This window comes from Lissotriton helveticus, chromosome 7, assembly GCF_964261635.1.
Source record: "Lissotriton helveticus chromosome 7, aLisHel1.1, whole genome shotgun sequence".
NCBI lineage: Eukaryota > Metazoa > Chordata > Amphibia > Caudata > Salamandridae > Lissotriton > Lissotriton helveticus.
The window spans coordinates 1,095,985,476-1,095,997,799 of record NC_136068.1 but is presented as its reverse complement, the minus strand read 5'-3'; the positions used below and the strand labels follow the sequence as shown (position 1 = coordinate 1,095,997,799).

The 12,324-nt window shown below is 47.1% G+C and overlaps 1 protein-coding gene across 1 annotated transcript in view; it reads right to left on the bottom strand.

Annotated features, from left to right (window-relative positions):
* Positions 1–2,278: 2,278 nt before the first annotated feature.
* FSCN2 (fascin actin-bundling protein 2, retinal) overlaps positions 2,279–12,324 on the bottom strand; it is a 90,696-nt gene continuing 80,650 nt past the window's right edge. Inside the window, exons 4-5 of the mRNA XM_078650771.1 lie at positions 4,805–4,972; positions 2,279–2,941 (exon numbers count right to left, since the gene is read on the bottom strand). Coding sequence (XP_078506897.1) covers positions 2,736–2,941; positions 4,805–4,972 — 374 coding nt within the window. The 3' untranslated portion in view covers positions 2,279–2,735. The remainder of the gene's footprint in view (positions 2,942–4,804; positions 4,973–12,324) is intronic.

The following is a 12,324-nucleotide window of genomic DNA, read 5'->3' as shown; positions in this document are numbered from 1 at the left end:
TGAACAAAGTGAGTCTTAACACATATGGCACCTGCACATGATCACAGTTAGTACCCTGTATACATAACACAGAAGTACGGAAGTGCCCAACTCTGGAAATGCTTTGGTCTCAATAGGGGAGACAGTTATACCTTTCACATGCAAGGTCTTGCCTAACAATTTAGAATGGCTATATTGCCCGAATTATCAGATGCTGGAAACAATCACAAAAGTGTTTGGCCTTTATTATGATTGTGGATAAATTGAACAGTTTGTTCAGGGATACGAATTCTGAGTTGTGCTGTTTTCTCCTGACATATTTTGCCAGTTAAATACTACTAAACGTTTGGAGGAAATACCCAGTGAAAAGGCATAACAAGCACATTTAGCTACGATAAATTCTAAATTTGCATGTCATGTCTCATTATAAGGACAACACAATGCAGTAACAATCCAATAACCGAATACTTGCCTTTGACCCTGTACGGTGCCTTTCCATCTAGCTCTGCCCTATACAACATACATACATATCTGCATACATAAACAGACCAAACTTGAAGGCATTTACATAAGTATTCCTGGCATAGCGATATTTACTGGGTAAGGTAAGTAACTCACTTCATTCTTCTACCCTCGTAGGTGGCTCAGAGCAACCACCAGCATGGGCTCTAAAACAGGTATCTTACCTACATGGGAAAAAAACTTCCAGCTCATTGCATGGTACTTGGTTGACTAATATGGCAATGCGGCTAGCTTTTATAACTTGATTTCCAGATCAATTGATCAAGAAGGTATGTTTAGTAGATATAGCCTTTTTTTTATTAGGCATTGAAATCCTGCTCACACAGATAGAAAATCTGAATACATCTTGGGATATGGTGGTACGTTAAATACTGTTGATATTATAATTGGGAATTTAATTGTTGTCTGATGCTCACTGAGATTTGCATAATATATTTCTTATATCTCTTGTAGTAGCTCTACTTTTCTTTTAAAATGCTCATCTATATAGCCTGCTATGAGGGCAACAGACATTGTTTACAGACCCCGAATAATGTGGGCCTCTTGCATGGGTGAGGGCCTTTAAAACCATTATAGCCCCCATGGCAATAGAGCTCCAATTAAAGAAGATCATTCCACTGACTGAGGGTAGAATGTTAAAAGTTAAAAAAAAGAAACAAAAAGACATGCATTAGCAATGTTGGCACAGAAGGTGTCTCTACCAGCCATTGTGGACGATGACGCAATTGATTATCTTCAGTGGAGCTCTCAACATTCCAATGTTCAAATGTTATATACATCACTTTCAATAGACCATATATTTGGTGTTATTAGTTACTTTTCATGGAATGTAATGATATAATTTATTCTACAGTCACTTCTGGGCACGCCTATTTTCGAATAATCATATAAGACTAATACCATGACAACTTTTCTAAGATACACTGCTTGGACACAATCACAGAATTTCTGACACTATGTCAGACTCATGGCTGTTGTGACGCTCTGTGCTTCAAAGCAACTTTTTTTTTTTAGTTTTTGCCATCCACTTTGTACTCTAGTGGCTGTCATGGATTACTCAGCCCCCAGAGACAGCAAACATGCTCATCAGAATGGTTCATGTGCAAGCCATGCAACGCATCCCGCTTGAGGCGAGAAACATTGAAGTCAGCTAGTGTCTCTGAAAGAACGGTTGTACTGGGGCGCGTATGGGGTAGAGGGATCAGTTGCCGGACTATTTTCAGCCCTACCCGCAGCTCTTTTGGGATAACATTCAATAAGAAACTTAACAATTTTCCTTAATGACAAATTTGTCTTTATGCATCACAAAGTGTCAGATTCCGTGATGAATAAAATTTTATAAGGGGTGACTTCTACTCATAACGAATTTCAAAGAAATTCCAATGCAAGGGAATTTCTCTCAGCGCCTGGGCAGGTCTTCGGACTAGCACCTCATGTCTGTGCGCCCGTACCTCAAACCCTACCCCTTCTTTTTGAGGCCACACCTGCTTCATGGTATCCTGAGCTCGGGGCTCACCTCCTCCTGCGATGACCAGACCTATTTGCGTACCAGTCTAGCCAGGAGGTGTTAACAGCCCATTCTCTGGTTGCTCCAGGGACAGACATGATTAGAACCTCTTGTGCTCCTCTTCATCCAGGATGGTGCAAATTCCTCCCTTCGAGTATATTGCATGTGGCTTCCGCTCTGCTGTTCTTTCTAGGATGTACCATGTATTACAAAGAGCCACTGAATCAACAAGAGACGAATACAACTGTTCATAGAGAGTTTATTACAAAAGTACAGTCTTTCAATGAAAAGAGACATTCTGATCTCTGCCCAGGTCAGCTGCACACACACATCTCCCAAGCACTGAGGGCATTCGCACAGCAGGGATCACGGTACTTACAAGCATCTCTAAAGCCATTCGACGCACTTGAAGAGGACCTCTGCCCCGCTACACCTAAACTCTCTCCACAGTCTCATTTGCTTTTTCTCAGTTGCAACCATAACGGTCCAAAGCCCCAGGGCCAGCGTTTCAGAAATAGTTGTGATTGCAGCACCAGCGCCTCTCCTCCTTAGTTGGACTCCAGTTATAGCGGAATGTGGCAGCTTGGCATCAGCTATGCAGGCCTCGCCTCTGGGGTTCTCTGAAGCTCCTGCCCTTTGTGTTCTAAATTTCATACCCCAAAGGGCGTTGTCTACTGAGCACTAGGTCTATGTCCCCCAAATACATGGCTACAATAGTCCAGCATCTTCAGTACTCCCACAAGGTGGCATAGTCTACCAAATCTGCATCCGCCTTCAGAGTACCTGCCTGGTCACCGCGTAGGTACTTGCCATTCTTGCCCTTGATGGCTATGCGGCCGTGCTCTCGGAACTCGAAAAAAAAGTCCTCAGACATGTCCCCGTCACAGAAAATGGTGCCATTGCCTGCGATGTACCAGAATTTGCCATCCAGCCCTGAGAGGAAGAGACATCAAAGAAGGAGGTTAGTACTCGAATTGGTAAAACCCACCTGTTTCCTTTGGAAGACCTCTAAGGAGTCTTGCAAAGCCCTGTCATTGGTGTTGTGTCTTTTGTTTGCTGTTTGGAAACAGAGATGGATTGGTCTACTTGGAAGCAGGGACAATGGTCATCAGACTTGTGCCCCTAGACAGTTAGAAGTGCTGGAAAGAGCTACATGTCAGACAGATATGAGACTTGCTCTTTGAAAGGCCTGTCTTCCAGAGGCAACAGAATCTTGGGAATCAGGGGGAATCACTGAGTTCAAGTTAGCCAAGTATGTCTCTTCATAATGACAATTGTGTTCCAGTTTTACATTTGTCTAACGCACATTCACTGTCGACAGCATTACATGGCTTTGTGAGTTTCTCCTGCCCAGGAATTTCTGCTACAGTATCATCTGATCCCAAAAGAATCATTTCTTATGCATGAAATCTGGTTGAATAAGATGCCCCCATTTGCACAATCCTTTGGAATTATGCTATGAATAAAAGCAGCATGTCCACTGCCCTGTGCTTGGCTGTGGAGAGATAGTGAAGTTTCAAGCCTGTACCATTTGACCAAAGGAAACAGCCACTAGCTTAAAGGATCCCGCCAATAAAGAGCCGCAATCTATTAATTAGCAAATCAATGCTGTGACGCACATTCTTGAACCGCTTTAGTAGTTGGAACTCAGAAGCAAAGCAATGCCCTAGACTCCTCACATAAACCTTGAGAACCTTAAATGGAAAAAGACCTGAACATTTCTGATGAAATCAGAAGTATCCCTGAACCCTAGAATGTGTGCCAGTGTTATTATGGTGGATAGACTAGGATCCCCCCACCCTTAGACGAGCAGAACTATCCAGGAGGTGCCATGTGGCAGAACGCAGGAAATTAGTGAAGTAGCATCATGCCACACACGATCCCTTCTTGTAATGCCTGTTCTCCAAGATCGTTTGAGCAAGTAATTTACATTGTGGTTGGAGAGACTGGATGTACCTCTAACGGCAGATTATATGATGCCACTTCCTCTTGGGGGGATGCGGTGGGGCAGGCGGGGCGGCAAGTTGACCTTGGCAGTCCATAGTGATGGACAGGCAGAATGTGAAAAAGTGAAGTGCAACATGCCCATGTGGGCAATCTGAGGTCTCTTATAGTTGTCATCTCCCTCACCACCAAGAGTGGTGGTTCATACTCAGTGAGATATTCAAAGCCCTCACAGGTAGTTAGGTCACAGAAATGTTACTGAAATCAATGGTGCTCACTTAATAAACATCAGAAAGACGGTTGAAAGGGCCCTGCTAAAAATGAAACTTGTGTGCTGGAGGTCATGTGGGGTTATGTGGGGTTTGCAACTGCAGGTGCATTGCCCCACTGGGCTTTTTCACGTGGCTAATGCTTGCGAAGGTTCTTATTTCAAGTCAAGACGGCTATATGCAGCCTTATCACAATACTTAGTATTGTGGTTGCTGATGAACCAGGAATGAGAAAAGTGACATCTATTGTGTTCTACAAGGTAGGTGTGGAGCACTTTGAAGGGGTAAGACAGCTTGCTCTGCTGTGGTCAACTTACTTTAGAGAAAGCGTATACACTTTGTTTGCCAGGGGTCAACCTAGCCGCACCATCCTCCAAAGTTCTAAACTGGGGGTGAAAGTCTGTTTTCTCACTATGCCTGAGCCTCACCTCTCTGTGAAAAGCTAGTAAATGAGCACCTCTTTAATAAGTGCAAAAAGTGCCACTCGGAAGTCCATAGGACCCTGTTTCCCAACACCAGTAGCAATGGCCTGTCACAGATTCAGCCAGCCAGAGGTTCCCAGCTGTGCCCGGATCCTGCTTACCTTTAATCTGGTAGGCCCCATCATGGAATACAATCTGGAAGACATCGTAGGTGGAGCGGTTGGCATCCAATGTGCTGGAGCTCTTATGGTAGCAGACGAATCCGAGGTCACCACGCAGGACCAGGATTGGCCGATTGATTAGCTTCATGATAAACTCCTCATCCTCACCTATGGGGAGGAAGCACAAAGGCTGGTTGAAGACCTCTGTTTTTCTAAACCGAAGGCTGCTTGTAAGGGTTCCTGTTTCCAGGGTCATCTATATCTGGGCAGCGGATTCATCCTGAGCAATTTACGCTAAGGCAGTTAGTACAGTTATTTAGATAGTAAGGTTACACAATTAGAAAGTATACGCGGTATAATTAAACAGCTGGTATGGTTAAGTAGTTAGCATAGGTGCAATTAGAATGGTATAGTCAGTGGTACAATTGCACTGTGATGTACTTTTGCATTATCCTGGAGAACAAAGATGATGTAAGAAGGCATGCATCTGGTGTGTGCAAAGACTGGTCTCTCAGACTCCCTATTAGAAAGGGCAGATGTCCAATGTGAAGTAGCCAGAGGATCATGTTCCCTAAGTATATTAATTGGCCTGCATTCCCAGAGGAGAACCTTCCTCTCTCTTTAAATCCACCCCAGTACAGTTGTATAAAATGGTATGTTATGCTGGGTACCTCAGTCTCACAGAAATATATAAAATGAGATACTTTGAAAATAGCTTCACAGCTTTGGTAACTATTCTACACATTTGAGGATCTCTTCTCCATGCGCTGGGTGCTTAGATTAATAGGGATTGTATGGAATGCAGCTGAGTTGGTGTCTATATTTTCAGTTTCCTGCATGGCTACATGCTTTGGAAGAGAGCTGGGGGGATTTTTACAATAAAATGTTGGAGCGCGGTGTTACTTCAAAATTGGTACTGCTGCGCTCTGACATTTTTTAAACGCAGGGATGTGCCATATTTACCAAAATATGCAGCACCCCTGTGTTTCCCATGGCACTGGCGCTAAAATAGCCACCTAGCGCCAGCGCAGGCACCCTTGCGCCATGTTGCAAGGGTGCCTGTGCTGCAGCGAAGATGGTTTGCGTGCAGGAAGGGACATTTTCCTGTACATAAATAATCTTTAAAGGCAATTTGCGGTTTCTATGTTTGCTGCATAAAAAAAGCAAAATACGAGGAGAAATTAATAATTTCTTCTTGTATCAGCATCCTAGGGCCAGGCTTTACCTGTTCTTCGTTTTTGGTGCTGCCCCATCTTTGTAAAGAAGGGGCAGCGTCAAAAAGCAATGGGTGTTGCGGTGGAATGCCCAACGCAACACCCTTTGCCTGCCCTCTGCCGCTGCGGACTGCTGTGCAAGGGTCATTTTACAAGGTGGCGTTAAGCCACATTAAGTGGCTTAACGCTACCTTGTAAATATGAGGTAGAGAGCAACGCCACCGGTCCGTCAGAAAAAGTGACGCTCCGGTGGCGTTAGGGGCTTGTAAAGATGCCCCCACATTTTCTAAGTTGTTGGCCGAGAGCAAGAGAGAGAACTTACATTTCAATGCAGAGAACAGCGCGACTAAACATAGTAAGAATACTTTTTTTATGTTGTTCTCCAAAAAAGATCTAAGATCTTCTTGGTCCAATCGAACTTTTACTGATTTAAGATGTAGAATGTGCGATTATAAAAATGAATCAATACTCCACTTACTTTGCTGCTGCCCTGGGGCTAAAAAGGAACAGTCAATATGCATTAGACTGATTTTTATTGCTGACAGAATAACGAGATGTATAGATGCACTAAAATACTGCTTTAATACAGGGAATATTTCAGAACTATGTTGGGATGGTAAGTTTTTTCAGCCGGGATTTAAAAAACTTTTGTCAGTTTCTAATTTAAGTGCTAGTCTTTTATAGTATTTATATTTACATATACTTAGAATAGTAGTTTTATTATAGACAAACTGTCCTTAGTCTACTTTGTTTCTTTCTGAATTGTAATGGTTTTAATTAATCAAATGCAATAAATGTAATCATGCATTTCATGCCACTTACTGCAAAAAGGACAATCCGCTTTTACATGGAGGAATATGGAGGTCACTTGGTTTAGGGGTGAGAAATTAACTTATCAATACTGCAGAGAAACACTAGATTGAAAAGGCTGATTGAGCAAGTTTCCCTTGTGTATGTGTATGGAGGCAGGAGGGCCGGGGACACCATCTCCAGGAGGGGGGCACTTCCGCCAGAGAAAGTCACCTAGTTCCATTCCCCTATCATGAAGCTGGCCACCCTTGATCCAGTGCTGGATGCCTGAGGAGAAAAGACTCATGGTGCCCTCTCGTGAAACACTTAAACTCTCACTCGTGTGACTTTTTCACTATACCCAAAGGTAGAGGTCAGCAGACACCCCCCTTCCGTCTGCATGGTAAATGTGTTAGTCCAGAAGGAAGGAATATGTAGCCCAATTCTACACTGATATAAACTTTAGAAGCTCAGGACTCCACTGACAGAGATTAAGATTTCTTTCCAAGGGCAGTGTATGGGCCTTTTTGATACTCAGGGCCACAGGAATTATGAGGCTGGGGAGGGTCACATTATTTAGCAGGGTTGTCTAAATTATGCAGCAAAAAAAAAGGCAAATTATGAGGCGAAGTACAGCATGTTTCTTGATAGTATTACTTCATTATTTTGGCATTTTTAAAGTGTGACACTGTATGGGCAAAGGTTTCACAGCATTAGTATCAGAATAGCACCCAAATACACCAAAAGATAAATGAAAGGTGACCAGTCGGGCCTTCCACTGAACGGCAACATGTATTGCTGCGTGTTTTAGTAATAGTGGATCTCTTTGAGCTAGAAACCATTGTTTGTTAGAATCTGCAAATTATGCAGCAGAAAGATTATGTGGCAAACGCGATAAATGCATTATTATGCGGAAAAATCTCAGTTTCTCCTGTTAGCTTTACTTGTCCGGATTGAGCGAGAAGGTGCTATTGCACTATTTTGATATATTTTTTTTTTCACTGCAATATATTTTTTATTTTTTTCACTGCAATTGACAACCCACACCATTACATACATTTGGTTTTTGGTATGATTCCTCACTGTTGGTCCCTTTGGTTTGGAGAAGCACACAATACCAACAGGTGTGTCACTCCTTAACCGGATCATCTTTGATTTTATCCCAGATGATGATGCTCTGCCATATGGGTGGGCTGATGGGATTCATTTTCTTTTTGTTGTACACACTTCATAGGTAGACAGAGATTCTCTTTTTCTTCGCCTATACTAGCTGTAGAGACCATTGACGGTCTTGTTTTGTATAGTGCTATTGCACTAACGCCATCTGCCTTCATATTACCATTTCAGAATATCGAGGTAGCAGTGCCTCCACCAGCTTGTCTCTACTGGTAATGGTTTCCCTAGGGTGGAGACCTGTGACCACTCTTCAGCCCATAGGGATGAGCTCTCCTGCAGTTGCTACCCAATGTTAAGTGCACACTCCGTCTTTAATGCTGGCGGCGAGGACCTCATGCTGTTTGCTCAAGGTCACATTTCCACTCCTGCTTCGCTATGGAGATGAGGTGTCTTAGACACACATATTTTATGCACTTCGTAGTATGTCAGCCTGCTTGCTACTCAAAGTTACTTGCTCACATTTTAGTGAGTGTGCATATGAGGTCTGTGCTTATTACTTACTGGCACGCACCCTCTCCCTAATGCCCATGGATAGGAAACACCTGCTTGATATGGTCATGGACCTGTGTGAATGGAACCTATGCTAATAACACGTGAGCACATTTCTGTTCCTTAACCTCAGTGGATATGAATCCACTGTTCATCATTCTTTCCCACATGCCCACTCCTAACTCTTTACCTGCCCCATCTCCTTCCTGCCTGGTATCCTGACAACCTTCTGTCTGCCGGGTACCTCGGTGTACCATTCAATAATATTAGTACAAGGTTAGGGCAGTTTAGCACTACCACACCCCCCGCTGTCAGGTACATTAAATGCACCCACTGCTCAGGTACATTAAATGCACCCACTGCTCCTCTTCCACACCATGGACGCATTTATCAATTCTTAGTTGTGAGCTGGATCAGCTGTTGCAATAACCTACTGGTGGGATAACCACTAACCAGCCCTCCGTCTCCATCAGCAAAGTCATTTATTGTGCTGTAGGATCCAATACAACCATCTCTGACATGGAACCATGCCTCATCACTGGAATCGGGCGGACTGACAGCCAAAACAAGCAACAGATGTGTGCTGCACGTCTGATTGTTTACTGATATTTACGGTACATCACTCTCACAGCTTATTATTGTATAATCACCAAGGCATTCATAATGCTCAGGCATACCTGCTCAACGTCCCATGTACGACCACATGTCACCTCAAGATTCTGTGTCTTGAATTTCCCTCTAAATATCCTGCATAGTCAACTTCATTCAACAACAGGAGGAACTGAAGTTCTTTCCAAAGGTCCACCTCTTTGTTATAGAGAATGCTTACAACCAAACTCCCTAGCTTCCCTGCTCTACCACTTGTATCCACTGCAACCCCAAGCTGCAACCTCAAGCTACGCCCCCAAGCTGCAACCCCAAGATGTAACCTCCAGGTGCAACCTCAAGCTGCAACCCCAAGATGTAACCTCAAGCTGTAACCCCAAGATGTAACCTCCAGCTGCAACCTCAAGCTGCAACCCCAAGCTGCAACCACAAGCTGCAACCCCAAGATGTAACCTCCAGCTGCAACCTCAAGCTGCAACCCCAAGCTGCAACCACAAGCTGCAACCTCAAGATGTAACCTCTAGCTGCAACCACAAGCTGCGACCCCAAGCTGCAACCCCAAGATGTAACCTCCAGCTGCAACCTCAAGCTGCAACCCCAAGCTGCAACCACAAGCTGCAACCACAAGCTGCAACCCCAAGATGTAACCTCCAGCTGCAACCACAAGCTGCGACCCCAAGCTGCAACCCCAAGATGTAACCTTCAGCTGCAACCACAAGCTGCAACCCCAAGATGTAACCTCCAGCTACAACCTCAAGCTGCAACCCCAAGATGTAACCTCCAGCTGCAACCTCAAGCTGCGACCCCCAAGCTGCAATCCCAAGATGTAACCTCCAGCTGCAACCACAAGCTGCAACCCCAAGATGTAACCTCCAGCTACAACCACAAGCTGCAACCCCAAGATGTAACCTCCAGCTACAACCTCAAGCTGCAACCCCAAGATGTAACCTCCAGCTGCAACCACAAGCTGCAATCAATCAATCAATCAATCATGCCATTTGTATAGCGCACTACTCACCCGGGAGGGTCTCAAGGCGCTTGGGGGGGAGGGGTATGCTACTGCTCGAACAGCCAGGTCTTGAGTTGTTTCCTGAAGGCGAGATGGTCCTGGGTCAGCCGAAGGTGGATGGGGAGGGAGTTCCAAGTCTTGGCAGCCAGGTAAGAGAAGGATCTTCCTCCGGCGGTGGCTCTTCGGATGCGTGGTACGGCTGCGAGGGCGAGGCTGGTGGACCGTAGCTGGCAGGTGGGCGTGTAGAAGGTCAGGCGGTCGTTGAGGTACTTAGGGCCCAGGTCGTGGAGAGACTTGTGTGCGTGGGTGAGGAGCCGGAACGTGATCCTCTTGTCGACGGGGAGCCAGTGCAGGTTCCTCAGGTGGCTGGAGATGTGGCTGCGTCGGGGGACATCCAGGATGAGTCGGGCGGAGGCGTTCTGGATGCGCTGGAGTCTTTTCTGTAGCTTGGCTGTGGTTCCGGCGTAGAGGGCATTTCCGTAGTCCAGTCGGCTGGTGACGAGTGCCTGGGTGACAGTCTTCCTGGTCTCGGTCGGGATCCAGCAGAAGATCTTGCGAAGCATACGCAGGGTGTTGAAGCACGATGAGGAGACGGCGTTGACTTGTCTGGTCATCGAGAGGGAGGGGTCCAGGATGAAGCCCAGGTTGCGTGCGTGGTCGGTTGGCTTGGGTGCGGTGCCCAGGGCTGGGGGCCACCAGGAGTCGTCCCAGGCGGAGGGCGAAGATCCCAGGATGAGGACTTCCGTCTTGTCCGAGTTCAGTTTCAGGCGGCTGTCCTTCATCCACTCGGCGACGTCTTTCATCCCTTCGTGTAGGCAGGTTCTGGCGGTGTCGGGGTCTCTGGTGAGGGAGAGGATCAGCTGGGTGTCGTCGGCGTAAGAGATGATGTTGAGGTTGTGCTGGCGTGCTATGGCTGCGAGAGGTTTCATGTAGATGTTTAAGAGGGTGGGGCTGAGTGAAGATCCTTGCGGGACGCCGCAGATGACTTCGGTGGCCTCGGAGCGAAACGGGGGGAGGCGGACTCTTTGTGTTCTTCCGGCGAGGAACGAGATGATCCACTCCAGTGCCTTCTCTTGGATACCGATGTTGCTGAGGCGCTGGACTAGGGTGCGGTGGCAGACCGTGTGGAACGCAGCGGAGAGGTCCAGGAAGATGAGGGCCACTATTTCCCCCTTGTCGAGCAGGGTCCGGATGTCGTCGGTGGCTGTGATGAGGGTTGTCTCGGTGCTGTGGTTGGCTCTGAAGCCGGACTGCGAGGGGTCGAGGGATCCGTTCGTCTCGAGGAAGGCGGTCAGCTGTCTGTTGACGATCTTCTCTATGACTTTAGCAGGAAAAGGGAGGAGCGAGATGGGGCGGAAGTTTTTGAGATCGGTGGGGTCCGCTGTAGGTTTCTTCAGGAGGGCGCTGATCTCGGCGTGCTTCCAGCTCTCCGGGAAGGTGGCGGTGTTGAAGGAGGCGTTGATGATGTTCCGGAATTGGGGTGCGATGGTGGAGTCGGCCTTGCTGAAGACGTGGTGTGGGCAGGGGTCGGTCGGTGATCCGGAGTGGATGGTGTTCATCGTGCGGGCTGTTTCTTCGGTGGTAACCGTGGTCCAGGTGCGAAGGGTGGCGGTGGGGGGCGTTGGTTCGACGGTTGGGTGCGTGGGTGGGGCGCCGAAGCTGTTGTGGATGTCGGCGATCTTGCGGTGGAAGAACGAGGCGAGGGAGTCGCAGAGGTCTTGTGACAGAGTGATGTCGTTGGTGCCGGTGCTGGGGTTGGAGAACTCCTTGACGATAGTGAAGAGCTCTTTGCTGTCGTGGGCGTTGTTGTCCAGTCGTTCCTTCAGGGATTTCTTCTTGGTGGTGCGGATGAGCTGGTGGTGCTTGCGGGTAGCGTGTTTGAGGGCGGTCATGTTGTCGGTGGTCCGGTCGAGGAGCCAGGCTTTCTCGAGGGTGCGGCAGATCTTCTTGGAGTCCTTGAGGTCGTCGGTGAACTAGGATGCCTTCTTGCTTCTGGGTCTGCTGGGAGGGTTCTTTAGTGGCGCGAGGTCGTCGGCGCAGGCGGTCAGCCACTGTGTGAAGTTGCGGGCTGCTTCGTTGGGGTCCGTTATGTTGGCGGGTGGGCTCTGGCTGAGGGAGGTGGTGAGCTGGTCTGCGGTGATCTTGCTCCAATTCCTGTGAGGTACCTGTTGCGGGTGGTGGTGGGTCGTGGATCTTTTGAAGCTGAAGTGGACGCAGCTGTGGTCGGTCCAGTGGAG